Source organism: Hemiscyllium ocellatum, chromosome 14 (genome assembly GCF_020745735.1).
Source record: "Hemiscyllium ocellatum isolate sHemOce1 chromosome 14, sHemOce1.pat.X.cur, whole genome shotgun sequence".
Lineage (NCBI taxonomy): Eukaryota > Metazoa > Chordata > Chondrichthyes > Orectolobiformes > Hemiscylliidae > Hemiscyllium > Hemiscyllium ocellatum.
In genome coordinates this window covers 37,015,577-37,038,019 of record NC_083414.1, presented here as the reverse complement: position 1 = coordinate 37,038,019, position 22,443 = coordinate 37,015,577, and the positions used below count along the sequence as shown (strand labels likewise).

Genomic DNA, 22,443 nt, shown 5'->3' with positions numbered 1-22,443 from the left:
GACCTGGATTGTTTGTTAAGTCTCTCATCTTTTCGAATGGCCATGTTGGTTTCAGTTCTTTCACAAATCGCATTTGTGAAGTTACATTCTGAAGTGAACTTTAATAATTGATGTCATGTCAGCCCAGATAATGTATTGAAGGTGTGAGTTTCCCTGTGTGAGGTTGTCTGTGCCACAATGGTCAGACTGGGAATCACATTTCCATATTGGAGTTTTGAGGAATTAGTAAGTAATTTGGGTGAAAGGGAACCAGCTGGTGTGCTATAATTCTATTTCTAAGAGACATTTGACAAGGCACCACAAAGGTTACTGTGCAGAGTGTGAGCTCTTTGTATCAGGGGTATCAAAATAGCTTGAAAAGAGGTTTAGTTAGCTAATAGAAAACAGAGTGACCCATAGACAAGTCATTTTAGGGTTGTCAAGATGTGAGATGTGCTCTGTCACAAGGATTTGTGCTAAGATCTCAGCTATTCATATTAATTACTTGGATGAAGAAATGGGCAGCGCGGTGGTGCAGTGGTTAGTACTACTGCATCACAGCATCAGGGACCCTGGTTCAATTCCAGCCTTGGGCGACTGTCTGAGTGGTGTTTGCATTTTCTCCCCATGTCTGTGTGGGTTTCCTCTGGGTGCTCTGGTTTTCTCCCACAATCCAAAAATGTGCAGGTTAGGTGAATTAGCCATGCTAAATTGCCCATAGTGTTCAGGGATGTGTAGGTTAGACGCATTAATCATGGATAAATATAGAGTAATGGGTCTGGCTAGGAGACTCTTCGGAGTGTCAGTGTGGACTTGTTGGGCTGAAGGGCCTGTTTCCACGCTGTAGGGATTCTAAAATTCTAAGGAACCAAATGTATGGTTGCTAATGTTGCGAATGACACAAAAATAGGTGAAATAATAAATTGTGGAGGTATACAAGGGATATAGATAGTTCAAGTGAGTGGACAGAAACTTAATGGATGGAATTTGATGTGGCAGGAAGGGTAGAGGAATAGCATATTATTCAAAAGGAGAGAGATTATAGTATTCTGAGGTAGAAAGGGATCTGTGTGTCAAACTTATAAATCACAAAGTTGGTGTGTAGGTATGGCAAGTGATTAGGAAGTTAGATCGAATAGTTATTGCAAAGGGAATAGAGTACAAAAATAAAGATGTTTTACAGGGCATTGATGATACTACTTCTGGAGTTCTCTGTACATTTTTGATCTCTTTATTTGAGAAAGGAGATACATTCATTCAAAATAGTTCAGGAAAGGTTCATGCAATTGACAGCTGTGATGTAAGGGACTACCTTATGAGGATTAGATTAGATTACTTACAGTGTGGAAACAGGCCCTTTGGCCCAACAAGTCCACACCGACCCGCCAAAGCGCAACCCCTACATTTACCCCTTACCTAACACTACGGGCAATTTAGCATTGCCAATTCACCTGACCCGCACATCTTTGGATTGTGGGAGGAAACCGGAGCACCTGGAGGAAACCCACGCAGACACGGGGAGAATGTGCAAACTCCACACAGTCAGTCGCCTGAGTTGGGAATTGAACCCGGGTCTCAGGCGCTGTGAGACAGCAGTGCTAACCACTGTGCCACCGTGCCGCCCACCACAGGAAAGGTTGGACAGACTGGATATATATCCATTTGAGGTTATAAAAAGAGGTGATCTTATTGAGACATAAAATCCTGACAGTATTTGATAGGATCATGTTGAAAGGGAGAGACCCACAGATAAGGGAGACAGTTTAAAAATAAGAGTGTCTTCCATTTAAGATAAATGTGAGCACATTTTGGTTTTTTTTTCAGAAGGTCATTTGAACTTTCTTCATCAGAGAGAGCAATGGAGGCAGTCATTGAATATTTTTAAAAGCAGAAATAGATAGATTCTTGAATATCAAGGGAGTTGAGAGTTATCATGCGTCAATGGAAATGAGGCCACGATCATCCCTGCCATGATCTTATTCTACAGTGGAGCAGGCTTGAATGTGAACAGTCTGTTCCTAATTTGTACAATGATGTCTTCCTGCATGCACATACAGGTAAAAGACATTGTGAGTAAGGTGCCAACATACTGGTTCCTCTGCTGATCTCATTAAAAGGGTAAAAACAATGACTGCAGATGCTGGAAACCAGATTCTGGATCATTGGTGCTGGAAGAGCACAGCAGTTCAGGCAGCATCCAACGAGCAGCGAAATTGACGTTTCGGGCAAAAGCCCTTCATCAGGAATAAAGCTTTATTCCTGATGAAGGGCTTTTGCCTGAAACGTCGATTTCTCTGCTCGTTGGATGCTGCCTGAACTGCTGTGCTCTTCCAGCACCACTGATCTCTTTAAAAACTTGAAAGTAAAGAGATGCCTAAAGAAATACTTACATAAGCAGTGCAGTATAAAATGTGGCTGACGCACCCAAGGTGGGCTAGCAGATGAAGAACAGCTTTAATATGATAATTATACAGATTTGAATTGCCTTTATGCCTGGGTGGTGAAGCAACATGGAATGAGCAATATCAGCAGCATAGGAGCATTATTATATAAAGAGTAGGTAAGTGGCAATATTATTTTAAATGGTTACTTTAAGAATCTAGGTGAAATGTTGCTGAAAAGGCTTCTCCAGCAGTGTCCTTTTGAAATGAGTATTCAACATCTAAAACAATATTTCAGTGCTCCAGGGATTCTGTCAATTTTTTTTAAAAAAAGGAAATCTCCAAGTACTCAACCTGCTTTCAGTTGACATCACAGAATGCATTAGTATTCCTATTTTTCTTTCATAGAAATTGCATATTACATAACATAAAGGATATATATCATTGCTCAAGGTTCTGAAATGACTAAGAGTAGAAGATCCAAATCTGTACTTAACCAGAATGTTCCAAAATGTGCTGTCAATTTCTGTTTTTTTTGGATAAACAATATTGTTTTAAAAGGCTTTTTTAAAATTAGGTTGTAGTTTCACCAGTACAATGACAGAAACCAAAGGGACCCAAAAAATTATAATCAATCTTTTCTTTTCCTCTGTGTAATGTCAGATTCCAGAGCTCCAGTTTCAGAATTTTTTCAGAATTTCAGAAATTTAATGAACAAAGCATGGATAATTGTACATCAAAATTGGAAATTCACTCTTAATTAAATAAGAATTCACCATATGTTCTTAAAATAAACAGTAATATGGTGGATTTTTAAACATTTTTTATTATTACTGCAATCTTGTAAGATTCATTGGGAGTAATTTTGCAAAATTAGGCTCCTAGGATTTACTCACCATCTGGAGTCTTGCATTCTAAAATTACTCCTAATTGTTTATACAAGGAATAAGGATTTTGTTTGCTTGTTTTAGCTATGTTGTGTATGAGAAAATTAACTTTCAGCTTATCGAATTCTACCATGAAGTTGTGCTTCTTTTCGGATAGCAGTAAGCTATAATAGAGGTACCAGAAAAAAGATAGTAGTGTACAATGCAGCTACAATGTAAACAAATGAATAAACTTAGCTTGATATCACAGGATTCTGTTGGAAATTAGTAGAAATATATGATTTTCCAGCAGATAACACAGACTGGCATTCCAAGTGAGAGACATGGCCTCATTTAATAAGAATGTTAAAAAAACACATTTTTCATTGCAAGCCACTAAAAGAGGAATTAGAATAGATGGTCAAATGCTTGGCAAGAAGATATGTTTTAAGAATTTTTTTTAAAGGAGGAGAGAGAAGCAAAGATGGAATTCCAGAGCTTAGGGCTTTGGCAGCTGAAAACAAAGCAACTTATAGTGAAGTAATTAAAGCTGGAACTGTATAAGAATGACAGACTTTGTGGAGCATAGTGGCTGTGAAGCTTATAGTGCCGGGGAGGCTGTGTAAATGGTAAGGAATGATGTCATGCAGGGATTTGAGTGTAAAGTTGAGGATTGTTACCTCATATAGCTGGTTGACTGCTTCATTGAGCCACTAATGCAGCACTCTGCCATGCCTTCCAGTACTTGCACCAGGAATTAATTACCTGACAGAGAGAAATTAAAATGACATCAGTTATTGCTACTTGTCAACATCCATCCCATAGTGAATGTGATGAAAGGAACATGCAATAGATACATTTGATGGGAAGATTTTTTTGCTGAATTTAAGTAAAAGATCACTTCTAGATGAAGGCTGGAGTGCAATGAGTACTCTGCTGCCTTGTAGGCATTTGTGGTAAACATTGTAAGCAGTATAAGTCAATGAATGGAGGTTGTAATTGCAAATGCTGTACAATACATGCTTATTTAAATGAGTTTCTTGGAAAGTAATGTGTTTGTCTACTTGCAAAATTAAATTTGGTTTAAATTATATTTGGAAAACAAATACACATTGCTGAAAATCTATCCCCACAGGGTAGCATTTTGTTCCAAAAGTAAGAGGAAATGATTTTCTTTCTGCATTCTATGTGACAAAGTTGCAATCCTGTTTATAAACAAGTGATGGAATCTTAGAGGGATTTGAACTAGATGAGCTGTGGTGAGAACTGTGACAGGTTCATGGGAGATGTCCACAAGAGGTTTCTTGCTTGTCAACAATCAAACTGCATATCTTGCCTTAATAAAATGCCATCCTACCACTCACCACAAGCAATCTAAGTGCAAAGAATTCTTGACATAGATGTCAGAGTGGGTTTTTGGCAACATCAGCTTGCAACTGACTGCAAAGAGCCTTCATGTTCCTCATCATGCACAACATCACAGGATTTGATCCACAAACATCAGTCACATGCACCCCTCACAGAGATTGGTATCCAGTAATTGCCAACCCCTCAATATCTTCATAGCGCTTCTAAAATCCAATGCACAATGTTTAGGAAGCACAGATTTGCATTGCACTGGTAACTAGTATTGAAAGGCTGCTGTAAGGGCACTTTGAGCATCTGGACAATCACCCAGCTCACAGATTGGACCAGGTTGCATCTCAGCACTGCTTTCCCTCTGAGCACTCACTCACTCACTCACCGCCTCCCTGCATCATCCATGCCTTGCCTTACTATTTAATGCAGTCAAACAACCAGGCCGCTTGATTCTACTTTTTAAGAGAATTGTCTGATGTTTTCCTCTTCCTCAGACTTAATGTCTACCCCAAACATGGCAACTTCAAAATGCCATTGCTCAAGAATTGCATTGTTCTGACAGATATCCAGAGAGTGGTGAGTTCCTTTGGGAATGGGCTGAGGTAAAATGGGACCAGAATCGGACAAGAAGGGCAGGTTGATCATTAGCGAGGTTACTTTGGTAAGAAGTGGCAAGAGATCTCACTAGGAATTGTAGCAAGAAATCCTCCAATATAAAGTCCTCCAGAACAAGATCCTCAATGAAACTCACATCTAACCAAAAAAAATTAAATTCAGCCCACTGAATTTCAGAACTGCATAAATTACATAAAAAAGAAACCTCTCTACTCAAAATGATGACCATTCACTTAGTAGGTTTCCTTGCCCATGTTTGACCCAATGCCATGAGATTTCATGTTCAACATTCCCACAACAATTTTATCCTGACTGTTTACCACTGCATTGCCACTTGTGGTGGATTATTCAGCTGCTGCAACAGAGCTCATCCAAGGATAGTGATGGTCGCATCTGGGATGTTGTCTATGAGGTACATCCTTCACCACCCTGCCACTGATAAAATTCCACAATGTCAGGAAGGGAAGTTGATGGGCACTTCAACCCCATCCACCAAACCTTCATTTGGCATATTATGATCCTCCACCCTCCATCACCCCAATCAAAATTCAGCCCATTAGGAACTTAGATCTCTCGAGTGGGACTTGAAGATAAGGATGTCCAACAGCATAATAGAATTTCTGCTTACTGTTTCCCTTCCACTGAATTTCTAAGCACTTATTGCAGGGAAAGGCAGTTAAGTGAAGAAATAGTTCCCTGTTGATCCACACTGTTTAACTGGTGGTTCAAGGTCAGAACAGCCAAAGCTCTGAGACCCAGTATAAAAAGTTCATTTGATCACTGTCTTAGATTCCACATATAGCCTGAAGGGTTGAGCTGTTTTATGGGCAGTTTTGCCAAGTTTATCTTTTGTGTATACAGCCAGGAAGACTTGCACTTTTATAGTACCTTTCATGACCCCAAGATGTCTCAAAGCTCTTTGCAGTCAGTGAAGTGCCTCTTCTATTATATGATGGGCTTAACTACCACAAGTTGCAGCTCTATGCTGCTAAAAAAAATTGAATCGTTTCCATAACATTGATAATAACAAGTTGTAGCAGCTTATAACTATAAACTCAAGTTATAAAAACTAAGACTTGAATTTAATAGCATGACCAGACATCCCAAGATGCCTTATAGCCAATTAAGTATTTTTGTTATATAATTATTGTTCTAATGTAGGAAAAATGGCAACCAATTTGTGTACAGCAGGCTCCTACAGACACTTTACAACCAGGTGAGGAGGGATCAAATAATAAAGGGGTCTCCTCTCTCTCTCTCTCTCGCATTTGACTGTAACAGTTTGTTTTTGCTTTCATAGTACATTGCCAATTCAAGGACTATTTAACTGTTTACGTGTTCCAGACACCCTCACTATTTATCTTTTTTTTTCATATTTTTGATTTAGAACCCAGTTATGGTTGAGAACTAAGCATTGAACTTTGAACAGTAGCTTGTTTTAAACAAATTGAGAGAACAAATGACATATATTTTTCTATTGGGAACTGGCCTGAAAGATAATGCATGTTAATTACTGCTCTCAGGACACTGCAGACATTTTGGCACAGAAACGTTGCTGTGCACAGGGACTGGCAGCTGGTTGGATGTTGAATTAGTCCACTGCTGGACATTGCTATAAAAGGTTAGATCACGTGGAATCCAGGAAAGCTGGCAATTTAGATACACAATTGGTTTGATGGTAGAAACCAGAGAGTAATGGTGCAACGAGGCTTTTTGGACTGGACACTCATGACTCAGAGGTTGGTGCTGCGCCCATTGCTGTTTGTTATCAATATCAATGATTTGGGTGAGAATGTACAAGACATGATTAGTAACTTTCAGATGACACTAAAATAAGCAGTATCGTGGACAGCGAGGAAGGTTATCAGAAATTGCAGCAGAACCCTGATCAGCTGGAGACGTAGGCTGAGGAACGGCAAATTGAGTCTAATATAGATAAGTGTGAGGTCTTGCATTTTGAAATGTCAATTCAAGGTAGGAGTTTCATGGTGAATGGCAGGGTCTTCAGGAGTGAAATGAAACAGAGGGATCTTGAAGTTCAGTTGCACAGTTCTTTGAAAGTGGAGTCATGGGTAGACAGGCCAGTAAAGAAGGCTTTTGACACACTGGCCTTCATCAGTCAGGGCATTGAGATTAGAAGTTGTACAGGATGTTGGTGAGGCCGGAGTTGGAGTGTGTATTCAGTTTTGGTCACCCTGCTGTTGGAAGGATGTTATTAAACTGGAGAGTGCAGAAGAAATTTATCAGGATGTTGCCAGGACTCAAGGGTCTGAGTTGGACAAGTTAGGACTTTTTTCTTTAGAGCATAGGAGACTGAGGAGAGATTTTACATAAGTGTATAAGCTCATGGGAGGCATGGATAGAGTGAATGCACTTAGTCTTTTTCCCAGGATTGGGAATCAAAAACTAGAGGGCATCAGTTTGAGATTAGAGGGGAAAGAATAATAGGGAACCTGAGGGGCAACTTTTTTTGCACAGAGGGTGATACGCATATACAATGAGCTGCCAGCAGAACTGGTTAAGGTGGGTACAATAACAACATTTAAAAGGCATTTGGAGAAATGCATGGATAGGAAAGGTTGAGTTGGATATGGGCCAAGTGAGGGAAATAGTGTTAGCATTTTGGTTGGCATGGACCATTTTGGGCCAAAGGGCCTGTCTCAATGCTGTAAGACTCTGACTCTAAGGGAGGAGCAGTGCTGGCCAACCAGCCACAGAGAATATTGCAAAAAAAAACAAAAAGTAAACTGACTCTGGGTTTTTGGAAGGCAGCAGTTTTGTTTTGGTTTCTATTCTCTCTTGTCATTCTTCAATTATCAACTTGTCGAAAGTTCTGAGAAAAGGAATCCAAATCTATAAGAAATAAGTAAAATCTCCAGAGGTCTGCAGAAGCTGGTTGAATTGAGTGGTAGCTTCAGAATTCAAGCAAGGTATATAGTCTCATGAGCCTGTAACAAAACCCATCATCAATGGATTTCATTACTTCATTGTGGAAATAGTTATTCAACTAGCAAATTACATTTCTTTTATTTTCTTTTTTCACTTTAACTGTGCCTGTCTGTCTGTGGGTATGTGTGAGTGAGAGTTTATGATCAAAGAAGATTGGGCTTAGATATTAATTAGATAGCCTTGTAGTTTATCTGTGTTTTGTTAAAGCTTGATTCTTAATAATAAATCATTCATTTTTGTTTAAGTTATAAACTTAGTTTCCAAGATCTGGTTAAGTAGTAATTGGAACCAGGTGAGTCTCATTGATTATGAGATACTTGATCAGGGTTGTTAAACTGGGCCAATGAGGAAGCCATGGCTGACAAATATATAGAGGGGTTTTCCCCCTCCAACTCTATTTTGATTTAGTCCTTGCCCTCCCCTTCACTACTTTGATCACATAGCATTTCCCTTTGATGTGAAGGGCATTGCTTGTCACAGGCCACTCGGATGTTTTCCTATCTTCCTGGTGGTGGAAATTGAATAAAGATTTGTGCACCTTGTGTCTCTCACTGTGTCTCACAACTGCACACACACACCATGGGTGCTGGGAAAAAAATAAGCACTACTGCAGTTAGGCGGTAGTGTGGGGGTTAAATAAAAAAGGAAAAAAGATAAACAGGAGTGTCAGAGGTTCTAAAAAAGAAGAAAAAAAGAGTGTAAGGGCACTGCTTGTCATTGGACCACTTGGGTGTTTTCCCTGTCAAGAGTTGGATCAGTGTGAGTATGTGCATGGACTCTCCTTGAAGAAAAAAAAGAAAAAGAAAAGAAAACAAAAGGAAAAAGTATATATAGAGGGGTGAGCTGTTCAGAGAGAGGTGGGCACCAGAGGGAGTGGGGTGTTCCATTTCTCCCTTCAACTCTATTCTGATTTAACTCCTCCCCAGATCACGCAGCATTGCCTTGTGATGTGAAGGGCATTGCTTATCACTGGCCACTCGGGTGTTTCCTTTCTTCCTGGTGGTGGAAATTGAATAAAGATTTGTACAGCTGTTGTCTTTCACTGTGTCTCACACCTGCGCACACACACAACATGGGTGCTGGGGAAAATAAGCAGTACTGCAGTTAGGTGGCTAAAAAAAAGAAAAATATATATAAACAGGAGACTCACACGTGAAAAAAAAGATTCAGAATCTTCTCATTTCAGGGACTGATTGAGCTGGCTGTCCACATACAGTGCTCATGTAAATAAAGGATGACTTGGTGAAGGGATACCGGCTCCTGTGCAGTCATTTCAGGTTAGAAACAATTGAGCAACTTTGAAGGTCATTGAATGTTTTAAGTTCACTGTGTTGCAAATCCACTGATACTGAGGCTATTTTTTTCTGGGTTGCTATCTTTGTGTCAAAACAAATGCAATGATCACAAAAGCACAATAAGACTGATTTTCTTCAGTTTGACAAAGAATTAAGAATTTAACTTAATTTTACTTAAAGCAATCTCCATAAATGCAAAAGTAAACATTGACTCACCGGCTCTCACACACATTTTCAAAGTCTGTGCACACAGAAATACAGATTCCAGTGAAGGGAACGATTGTTTGGTCAAATTAGCGTCCATAAAAATAAGAGGGTAAAGAAAATAAGTGTACCGTTTGTCATTTAGTGACCTGGTAGATTTCAAGATCGATTCAAATGGTCTTAGTGTTTCAAATTTAAAGATGTCTGTGACTGAGTTGATTGGTTCAGTGGAGTTAAATTCTTTCTTTAAAATTTCTGTTTATGACACATGAAAATAATAAGAAATATTAAGCAGGGCTCAAGGTTTGCCAGTTGTGTGAAGAATCAAAGACTAGAAAAATTCCAGTCTGCTTTCCAGCTGCTTATACAATTCTGCCAAGAAAGTATGCGCTTAAATATATAAAGGTGTTTTATTGTCAACACTCTCCAAATTTTATTAACTCAAACATGGCGGTATATTCCAAATGTAACTTGACTTCTCACTGATTAGCTGATTTCTGGTGAGCTATCTTCAACTAGGGTCCCATTATTTAAGCAATTAGCTTTCAAAGGTCCATCTCCAATTGTAGAATACCTCTGACTGATTAGCATAATCTTATTTTGATGTCTGATTGATTTTGTTAATTTCTCGTGAGAATCTTATATTTGGAACAAATAATGTTTGAATTTTGGATTCTGTTCTAGAAATTAGACTTATTCTATCTTTTGGGATTTGTATAACCAACAACTTATACTTGGGATAACTTTCCTGTTTGTTGTGTTATGGCTCAAGGTCAGTATGTAATTGTACCTTTAATAGACATGCTCATATCATCACTCTATCACATCATGTGACCTGAGGTCTCATACTCCACCTTACCCTCTGTTCACTTAAAGCATAATATGACATACTGGTCAATGCTGCTCTGTTGTAATCTGATTTTAATGTATAATTGTTCGCTGTAATTAATGCTATTGTATTATTCAATATCACAATATCCACAGACAATCCAGAAAATAACATAAGCATTGGTAATGTTTCAGTTCTGAGGAGCGGTCATCAGAACAGGAATATTAACTTTGATTTCTCTTCACAGATACTACCAAACCTGCTGCGCTTTTCCAGCACCTTTGTTTTTGTTTCTGATTTACAGTATCCACAGTTCTTTTGGATTTTAGTAACATAAGCATTGCTGCATCAGGTAAAATATTCTGCTGGAGGCAAAATGACATTACTGCTAGTCCATGATATAGTGCCATGGGATCTTTTATTGTCCACCTGAGAGTGTAGAAGGGGCCTTAGTTTAACTATCAACAGTACCGTCTTTCCTCAGCACCATATGGAATGAAAGCCGAGATTTGTATGCCAAATTTTTGGTGTGGGACATGTACCTTTTGAATCAGATGTGAGAATGCTATCAACTGACTCAGAGCTGCAGTGTTTTATTTATAAAGTCATACACCTGGTCAATATAGGGTGGGTAAGTATGCTAAATGTACGATCATCTCATCGTTTGCACACAATTCATTTCTCAAAGTGGTGGTCATTGCCTTGGAAGCTACTGAGCCAATTATTTAAATAATTTTCTTTGTGTCTGTGAGGTTCTTCCTACTGCTGTTTTAAGTTAATTGTGTATCAACTCGACATATCTGATTTCTTTTGGTTGAACAAGGGTTGTAGCTCACAGAATGGGCACCATGTGGAGCTGGTACCCTAATCATTTTAATGAACTTCACTTGAATAGATTGTAACACAAGTAGATTGGCTATCTCTGCAACCTGTATGAATGGTTACAGACAGCTGAAGATAAAATCAGACCCAATTTAAGAATTGGTGTTATTACTATTTTTGGACTGAAAACAAAACATTTTTGGAAATGTATATTTAATGTGGTGAACATTGATCTTTCATGGGAATTTGCAGGTAGAAATTTGTCTTTTTTATGACATTAGTATTTACTCAAGGGTTTGCTGGAAAAATAGTCTGAATTTACCTCATTTGACAAAGATTATTTTCTAAAGTGAAACAATAATTGGGTGCATGATTCTTAATTTTGGTTTGTTAGCAGCATATCTGTGTGTGAATATATTATTAATTAGTTGTTTTTGAAAACAGTATAATATTTAACAGAGACACAATGTAGTGCTTGTTTAAGTCCCAGCTGCACAGTATCAGTCAGTGCACACATTACATCAGCCTTAGCAATAACACATAAACTATGAATGTAAAGGTCTGTGTTTGTGATGCTGCAAAATTAAGAAAATAGCCATATTGGCTTGAGACATATAGTAAATGGCAAAAGGTTATCACAATTTTGGTAATTTATGGCCATTTCTTCCCTAATGCATTTGCTTTTACTAATTTCAATTCATTCACTCACAATTTTAAGTCTTGCATTTGGAAAATCCATTCAATCACTTGACTGCAATTCTGGTATAGGTATATTAATGGAATAAAATAAAGCCCATTTTTCACATTTTGAAATGTGTTAAACATCACCAGTACATTTTGTGATTTATTAATCATAATTTGTGAGAAAGGTCTGTCGTATGCTGAATGTGCCATATACTAAAATCTGACCTCCAGCCAAATTCCACCACAAATTATGATTGAAGCAGTTTTTATTCCTCATGCTTTTCCCAGAATGCAACAAAAAGTATCAGTGTACAGATACAATGCATAGGTTGAAATAAAATTATTTCATCAAGAATTTGATATATGCTTCTTGTATCAGCCATTGTTAAATTGATTTCACCTTTACCTCAATTTGAGAAAGTTGTGATTTGAAGTCTCATGCAAAAATGTGAACACATAAGTCTTGGCTCATGCTCTGATGCACTACAGATGGAGCACAGCACTGTCAGAAGTGACGCCTTTCAGATGAGATGTTAACTTGAGATGCTCTCTGAGCTCTTTTAAAAGTTCCATGGGACTGTTTTGGAAACGAACAAGGGCGTTTTGCTTTATGTTCTGGCCAATATTTATCCCTTAATCTACACCAATTTTTTAAAAACGAGATTCTTACATTACAATAGAATTACATTTCAAAAATATTTCCTTGCGGTCATTCTGAGGTTGTGAAAATTTGCAAGTGCAAAAGTATCTGAGCTGTCAGTTTCAAACAGTATGATCTCAAAATCATTGATTACAATAAATTTTTGTTCAAAGCAACAAATAAAGTTACAATATCTTGAATTATATAATATAAACCTTTTGTTCAACTGCTTTGCAAAGTAACTTATATGGAGATTTCAAAATCACACCTTGCTCATCCTTTTACAGCCAAGGAAATGTCGAAGAATTGCTGAGAGATGGCAGTGTATGCTACTTACTCAGTTATAATTAATTGTATTTTTGTCATTTACAGTGTCACAGTTTGTGTGTTTTTGATGCATTTATCTTTTTCTTCCAATTGTGCCTCCTTTTTCTTGTTTATGCCATTAAATTGATTTCTCGGATAAAAGATTAGAGATCAAGGCTGCTGTTGATTGATATTCTGAATCATAGCCTGTCGGAATTTTAGCAAGCTGTCAATTTCTATCTGGTTTTCTGATTGATTTCACTTGCACTGTGTTATTTTCTAGCTCAAATGACCTTTATTTTGATCATTCCTATCTTTCTGAAGTTACTTGGTGCAATTTCTTTTTGGTTCTTCTTCTTTATGCTTGTACAATGTGGGTAGGTGGACAAACCTAATGTAAAAATTCTAGTCCATTTTCGGCCAAATGTTATTTTCATACAAAGTTCGCACAGCAACGCTCACTATACTGGAAAATGGACTATTCTTTTAATGCTGAAAAGAATAGTCCATTACAATTTTCCTTCCCTACTCCAAAGAAATAATGGTAAGTAATGATATTTGTTTAGATAGTTTTTCAAATAATTTGAGTGCACCATCATTTTAACTCCACTTCTCCACAGGTCACAACATACAAGAAAAATTCCAGTTACAGAGATGGTCAATTAAATGCTTTATCAATATCACATTTTCAATGGAAAGATCTATAACTGGCTAGTATATGAGTTGATTATATATAGAAGTGTAAATGTTTATGCCCCTCAACAATCACACATGCATACTCAAACACAAACATGGTACACATATACATATATGCATCCTCTCTCTCTCTCTCTCTCTCTCTCTCACTCACTCCCTCCCTTGTTCCCACATACACACACACGCACACACGCATATACATACATTTACTTTAGGATTATTCTTGAAGTCAAAAGCAAAAAGAATAGAAAGTTCTAAAGTCTGTCATTCTGATGTTCTGGCACATATAGTTATGTCACTAATCCTGTACAGTTATTCTACAATCTTGGCATTCACAGTTTTCTCAAGAATGCTTAAGAAATGCAATTTTAAGGTTCCTTCAATCACTCTTTCAGATAGTTGAATAGGTTTCACCCTGAACGCAACAAGAAGTTTGTTTTTCAGAAAATAGGAGAGATCAGCTGGGCAGCCCTTCCTGACAGGCTTCTCATTTCCCAACCAATTGCTGACATGAAAGCGCTTTCCATCCAGTCACTGTTCATAAAAAGCCCAGTGTGATCTACAACAAAGCTAGGAATTACCACTAGTTACATATCTTCTAGGAAACTATGTCAAGCAAAATCTCCAGAGTCCATATTTCAACAATCTCTTTTAAAGAAACCACTCTAGGTACTTCCACAAAACCTGAAATAAATCAATTTCTCCATAATTCCTTTAAAACTTAAGTCTTCTAAAAATAATGAAATATTAAGTGTCTTTGTAACAATGTGGAGTGGCAATCTCTTATGCACTGATTACCATGGTCATTCGTTCAGAACAATCACATCAGCAACCAAAACCAAAACAGCATACCCTGAAGTCAACTTTGAAATATAAAGTAGTTGGATGTGAAGTCTATGATGTGTTTTAATGCAATGTGGCTCAGTTAGAATGTTGTGACCCACTTTGGGCAGTAAAAGTAAAAAGTAGTGAGTGGTTTTACTGCCTTTGACAAATGATGCATATCTTGTGAGTGAATGTGCTGCGCTATTTAATATATATGACTGAATATGTTTGCTATGTGTAACAGAGATCTAAAATTAATTCATTTTTAATTTAACAATACTGCTCTTCAACTTTATATAAATAACAATTAAATTTTAGATTGAAAAATCGGATGCTCTTATTCTGTTTCTTTTTCTCAATAAGACTAGTTATTCATTGTGATGTTTTCTTCTTTGGTTTCATTCTATTACTAATCAGTATATCAAGCAAATATGTTCCTCTGAGCTAAGCTAGCAAAATTAAGCAACCTGAGTCTCCTACATCATCCTCAGGTCTGCCAAGGGTATTAAATTTATAGCTACCCATCTCGAGGTACTTAAACTGCTTATCACATTATTGTGAAGTCATTTAGCAGAAAAAACTACTTTTGTGTTTGAGATGATGCTTTAAATTCCTCCTTGTTTTATTTGCTGATTAATTATAATTACATTGTGATTTGCTTTTTATCACGTTATTATGATATAAGCTATTATAATGTAACGGTCATCCATTGTTTTAGTATTTTTAAAGTGAGATTCTGTGGACCTTCATCACAACATGCATCTCCCAGCTAACCTAGCTAACAACTAAGTTAATCCAGTGAATTTAGTGATCTGACAATGGACATACCAATCACCAGAATCAAAGACTAATTTCTATTTGCAGTGTGATTTGTCATTTTTAATGTGTATAAAGATCAAGGCATTCATCAGTAACATAGTTATACTATAGATATAATGCTAATTATAATAGTAACATAATTACTACTGTTAGGTTTCAGTACCCAGGTGAACATATCTGTTTAATACCAATTTCAGTAATGTTTTTGTAATGATATCAATTAAATTTTTCTAACGTAGTATTTTTCAAATTAGTACTTTTTTTCTGTATTGTACTTAATAGTTATTTTCTTATGTTTACAGAGACTGGGGTAATATTTACAGTCCCCCCATCATTCTGCCCAGTGAACAACTGAAAGATCTGAAAACTGCCCTTTCACCCAGACAACCTGCAGTTCGTCAGGATATCGGAAGTATGAGAATTTCATGCATTTGAGCCTGACAGTTTAGCAGAACAGATGGATCAATATACAATATTAAAGAGGAAAAGTTTCAACATCATGTTTTAGTAATATAAAATATAGATTTCATTTGGCAGATCTAAAGAGGGCAAGGAAATAGGGAGCTGGGATTTCAAGCAAGTAGATCTTTGAAAGTTGGAACACGTATTGAAATAGTTATTTGTAAAACTTGGAGGATCTAGAGCTTCATAAAAGGAGGTATTGAATGCAAAAGCAAGAAAGTTGTGTTGAACCTTTCTGGTTAGGCCACAACTCAGTCTATCTAGCTGGACTTTGCCTACAAGGGTGGTGGAAGTGGAGAATGTGAATGATTTCAAAAGGAATTTGGTGGGCACATGAAGGAAAATAACTTGCAGAGCAGTGGAGGAATAGAACTAAATTATTGTGTTACAGGGGACAGGCACCAAGTCAATAGACCAAATTATCTCATCCTGTGCTTTTATTACTCTATGTTCATTAATGGAACAGACTATATTATGAGGCAAGATATCTAAAATGAATTATTATAGATGGCTCCTCTTAGTGCATTACAAACAGGTGTTTTTTTTCAAAGTTCTGTTTGGAATTTTTAAATTATAACTATAACATTAGATATTCAAATATTCTGAGAGGTTTCATCATAAAATGTGTGAATTTCTTTTAAGTTCAAGGCATTTGTTAAAAAGAGATTCAAGAATAGTGTCTTGTTGTATTTGAAATTCTGACAGCCACTGCACATCAAATGCAAATACTTCTTTAACTGAGAACAAATGTTTGTTATTTATCCAGTGTAACTTTCATTGAATCATTTAATACTGGAATCATATTTATGCCCAGCAACAAAATATGAGGATGAGAGAATTTGAATATATGATTTAATCTCAATGATAGGACAATGAAGATTATCTCAGAGGACAACAGGACCTTAATCAAATGGGCCAATGGGTCAAGGAGAGACAGATGGAGTTTAATTTAGATAAGTGTGAGGTGTTACATTTTGCTAAGGCAAACAAGGGCTATATAACTCTCTATACAAAATATTTTCAGTACTGCTGACTAGTTTGCTTCTGTATACAGTAAATGGTAGACTGTACACTGTATTCAGTAAATGGGAGTGTTGCCAAACAAAGAGACTTAGGGATGCAGGTGAATAGTTCCTTGAAAGTAGAGTTGCAGGTAGACAGCATGATAAAGAAAGCGTTTGGTATGCTTACCTTCATTGAGTATATGGGTTGGGATGTCATGTTACAGCTGTATATGACATTGGCGAGGCCACACTTAGATTACTGCATACAGTTCTGGTTGCTATTCTATATGAAAGATGTGGTTCACATTGAGAGGGGGCAGAAAAGATTTAGAATCCCTACACTGTGGAAGCAGGCCATTGGCCTATTCCACCCCTCTGAAGAGCATCCTACTCAGAACCACACCTGTACCCTATCCCTATAACCCTCCATTTCCCTGCACATCCTTGGACACTGTAGCATTGCCAATCCAGCTAACCCCTACATCTTGGACTGTGGGAGAAAACTGAAGCACCCAGAGGAAACTCATGCAGACACTGGGAGAATAGGTACTCATCCAAAGCTGGAATCAAACCCAGGTCCCTAGTACTGTGAGCTAGCAGTGCAAACCACCAAGCCACCATGCCTCCATTTACAAGGATGTTGCCAGGACTGAAGGGTTTGAGTTATGGGGGAGACCAAATAGGCTGGGGAGTTTTTTTCCTGAAGCATTGGAAGCTGAGGGGTAACCTTAGAGGTTTGTGAAGTCACGAGGGGCATGGATAGGGTGAATAACCAGGGTCTTTTCTCTAGAGTAGAAGTAGGACTCCAAAACTAGAGGGCATAGGTTTTAAGTGAGAGGGGAAAGATTTAAAAGACCTGAGTGTTAACTGTTTCTTGCAGAAGGTGGTGCATGCATGGAATGAACAGCTAGAGGAAGTAGTACAATCACACATTTAAAAGGCATCTCAATGGGTATATGAATAAGAAGGGTTTAGAGGGTATGGGCCAAATGCTGGCAAATGAACCAATGCCAGATTGAATGTCTGTTCAGTGTGGATGAGTTGAACTGAAGGGCCTGTTTCTGTGCTATATAACTATATAACTCTATACGCAAAATATTTCTCAATACTGCTGACTAGTTTGCTTCTGTAAATGCTGAGTGGATCGTTTTTGTTTTGTAGCAAAACGCACAAACAGGAAAAATAGTAAGTGTGAAAACTTGACTATATAATTGAGTTTCCATTGAGGATGTTTGAGCTGACTTTGGGAGGACTACCTCAAACAGCATTGTGCCTAGATGGATCAGCTTGACTTTGCAGTGTACCTGTGTAAATTGCAGCAGTCTGTGCCTGGTAGATAGTGTACAAACAATGTCATCTGTGGAAATTTTAGCTTGAGTGGCAGTAGCTCTCATCCTGAGAAAAGAAAGCAGATTGCATCCCTGTAGAGTCAGGACCATTCACTAGATCCATACAGGTACTAAAACACACAAGATACTTGACTTTATCCCAGTGTGAGAAACAAAGCTCACTCACTTCAATAATTTCAGTCCGAGACAAGATCGGAATCAGTAGTGTCATTTATTTCACACTTGCAAGTGGATGTGATGTCCATTATCCACAAGGCAGAGACAAACACACACTGAATTCAACAAATACACGATATTTATGTAATTTGGTTCCTTTTTTTATCCCATTGCTCCTCCCCGTTTACATCTTCCACCTCTCTAAGACCGGTACCCATTACTCCTGTTTATCTCTTGCCTAATCCGGCCTTGTCTGTGACAAAATGCTTAGTTCTGGCCTCTCAAGGCCACATCCTGCTGTGACTCATTGTTAGGTACATCCTTTCTTCACCATTATCTACTCCCTCCATCTGTGCTTTCGCCAATCATACTGATCCCTATGACCTTTTAATTGGGGTTTGTTCCTGTGTTTCTGCAAAAGTGGGAAACAGATGCTTAGAACTTGTGCAAGCTATTCTGGCTTAACCTACATCTTCACAGCCACTTATCTATTTGTCTGTAACACCTACCATTGTTTTGCTGTCACGTTTCATTCTTGCACAATTTTAGCTAATACAAAAACAATTATGCATTTCCTCCACATAGTTTGCATTCTAGTTGACTCAGCTCTTAGTTGAAACAATTACACATGGGTGTGAGTTCATTTACCTTGCATAAGTAATTATAATTGCAGAAGTAACACTACTTTACCTATATCCCATACCATTATGAATATGTCAGTTGGTCCTGCCTTTCAAAGTAAAATTCACCAATGAAATGTAGTTGCAGTATGTCCACAGGATATATTGTAGCACTTTATTAAGATTACTTTAATAGCACTTTTCTGTCTTGCAATGTCTACCACTGAAAAAGAAGAAAGCCGCAAAGCTATGGAACACCTTTGCACCAAATTCCACTCTGAATCTCACGTCATGTTAACTTGAATATATACTGTTTTTGTTTCATTGTTAGTGGATCGATGTCATGGAACCTTGTATGAATACGGGAGCAGAGAAAAGCCATTTGTTCACTGAAACTGATCTGTAGTTTAATAAAATCATTGTAGTGTAGTTTAATTGGTCCTACATCCTTCAATGTCTTTGGTTAACCACTATCTGGTAATCTCATTTTAAGATTAGTAATTTTGATAAAGATAAAGAAATGTGTTTCAGGACAATGAAGTACCCCAGGGTTCGGACCACATTCCTAATTAGCTGATTTTATCTCAATTACTATGTCATTTCAGTCCCTCCATTTTGCCTTGTGACATAGTTTCAATCATTTCTCTTCACATAATCTTTATTTCAAATTCCTTTTCTACTGTAAGGAGTGCTTTACAAACACAAGGTACAATTCTGTGAACCACTGCTAGGTATTAAATCAATCCTTCAATTTGATAGCAACAGGGTCTCCGTGTCTACACAAACTGCTAACTCAAGTATAACAAAAACTAACATTTATATAGCACCTCTTGTGACCACCAGACAGCCCAAAGAGCTTTACAGCCATTAAAATATTTTTTTTTGAAATGTAGTCACTGTTGTAACACCAGAACCCCAGTAGTCTGAGTTGCTTCCAGTAGTTTCACCAACACTGAGTTTGGATTGATTGGCCTGTGGTTTCCTGGTTTATCTCTTGCTTTTTTCTTGAATAACACCACATTAACTGTCCTCCAGTTCTCTGGCACCTCTCCTGTGAGCAAAGAGTTATTGAAAATTATTGGCAATATATCTGCTACTTCTTGTCTTTCCTCACTCAGCAGCCTCAGAAACATTTTCATTTGGCCCTGGAGGTTTATCTACTTATACGCCTGCCTGCTCACGTAGAATGTCCTCCTTATAACATGTATACTTATGTCTTTAATTTTATATCACAGTCCTTCCCCCTTCAATGCTTAAACCATAACTTTTGATTCTGTTGATGAAGTTAGAACAAATTGTATTCAGACTTTTGATTCTTTGTTTCTTTGCCTTTTTTGGTTGGATTGGTCTTCATATTGTTTCTTTCTTTTTCTTTCTGATGTGTTTCATATAACAAGTCATTCCTTGGTTTGGCACAATCTTTGTTTCTTCACTGTGTCTCTTTTTGGCCATTGGCACCACTGAATCTTTTATTTCTGAGGCCAATAAAATGGTCACAATGATTCATTTATCTTGCATAATTATTCCCATTGCATTATACCTTTAATGAAAAAGAGAGAGAACTTTTCGCAAAGTTTGAACAGGACATGTAGCTGAATTCTGACAACACAAAGTTTGCTCAAGCAAATTGAATACAAGTGAGGCAGGAACAGAGATGAGTATTTACAAATTTGGGGGTGTAGTGGACAGCCCAGAAGATTACCTCAAAATATAACGGGACCTTGATCAAATGGGCCAAGGAGTGACAGATGGAGTTTAATTTGGATAAATATGAGGTGCTGCATTTGGAAAGATAAATCAGGGAAGGACTTATATGTTTAATGATTTGGTCCTGGGGAGTATTGCTGAACAATGAGATCTTGGAGTACAGGGTCATTGTTCCTTGAAATTGGAGTTGGAGATAGATAGGGTAGTGAAGAAGGTGTTTGGTATGCTTTCCTTTATTGGTCAGTGCATTGAGTATATGAGATGAGAGGTTATGTTGCAGCTGTACAGGACATTGGTTAGGCCACTTTTGGAATACTGTATTCAGTTCTCATCCTGCAATAGGAAGAATGTTATGAAACTTGGAAAGGTTCAGAAAAGATGTACAAGATTGATGCCAGGGTTGAAGGTTTTGAGCTACAAGGAGAGGTTGAATAGGCTGGGGCTATTTTCCCTGGAGCGTCAAAGGCTGCGGGGTGAGCTTATGGAGGTTTATAAGATCATGAGGGCCTTGATAGCAAGAATACCAAAATTGTTTTCCCAGGATAGCAGAGTTCAAAACTAGAGGGCATAGGTTGAAGTGAGAATGGAAAGATTTAAGAAGGGACTTGAGGGCCAACTTTTTCAGGCAGAGAGTGGTGCACGTATGGAATGAGCTACCAGAGTACGTGGTGGAGGCTAATACAATTACAACATTTAAAAAGCTTCTGGATGGGTATATGAATAGGAAGGGTTTAGAGGGATATGGGCCAAATGCAGGCAAATGGGACTAGATTAATTTAGGATACCTGGTCTGCTTGGACAAGTTGGACTGAAGGGTCTGTTTCCATGCGGTGACTCTATAACCATTTGGACATAGCACCTCTCAGAAACAGCAGTATGATCATGACCAGCTAATCAGTTGTAATGATGCTAATTGAAGGGTGAATGTTATAAATGATCAGCAATGATCTCCCCTATTGTTTGAAATGATGGTTTGGGTTCTGTTAAATTCAGCTGAGAGAGCAGATAGGGTCTTAGCATTACACCTCAGTTGAAAGATGATTTCAAATTGGAATGTCAGCAAGATTTCTGAGCCTGTAACTCAGAGAAGAAAATACTGAAGGTTGAATCTTAAAATATTGGAAAAGAAAAAGCACCAACAAAATGCATTTAGTTTTGATAAATTGATAGCATCAGAGGTGCTTGATGCAAATTTGAACAATCTTGTTCCTTTTCATACTAGTGAGCAAATCTGCTATGACCATTTTATTCAAAAATCTTGGTGTCTTGGCCAAAATTGTAAAAAGAACCACAAAATGCAGACAAACGTTTTGAGAGAAAATGTATTGTTTTCACATGTGCCTCATAATCCTTTTATATTATATTTGTTTTGTCTTATATTTGACAGATCATACTGCAAATAATGCTGAAGATCAAGATGAAGTACTGGATCTGTTGTATGATCCTTGTTTGAATTGTTACTTTGATCCAAAAACAGGGAAGTACTATGAACTAGCATGAGTCAAAGATTGAGACTTTTGAAGCAACACTGTTGAATGGATGCAACTTGGATTTTACAAGGGCTTCAACAGCATTTCATTTCAAAGACACCCCTGGCATTCATAAAGTCAGATAAAAATACTTCAATCCAAAAGAAGAGTGAATGATGTGGAAATGAATGTAACCATCTTCTGAGGTCTGCCGCAACATTTCAGCACACATTATTTTTCATTATCAAGCATTGTAATGGGACAGATTCCAATGCTCTATACATGTTTCTTCTTCTTAATGTGTTCTCGAATGCTTGTTAGTATTTTTGCATGCGTTTGCTGTCTAATTTGAACGATGTTTTATTTTGAAACGAGGAAATATATTAACAATTAACAGGTTATTGCAT

The 22,443-nt window shown here is 37.6% G+C and overlaps 1 protein-coding gene across 1 annotated transcript in view; it reads left to right on the top strand.

The window, feature by feature from the left end:
* Positions 1-22,067, top strand: part of cfap20dc (CFAP20 domain containing) — a 400,449-nt gene extending 378,382 nt beyond the window's left edge. Inside the window, exons 14-15 of the mRNA XM_060835856.1 lie at positions 15,552-15,681; positions 21,955-22,067. Of these exons, the coding sequence (XP_060691839.1) occupies positions 15,552-15,681; positions 21,955-22,067 (243 nt within the window). The remainder of the gene's footprint in view (positions 1-15,551; positions 15,682-21,954) is intronic.
* The last annotated feature ends 376 nt before the right edge of the window (positions 22,068-22,443 follow it).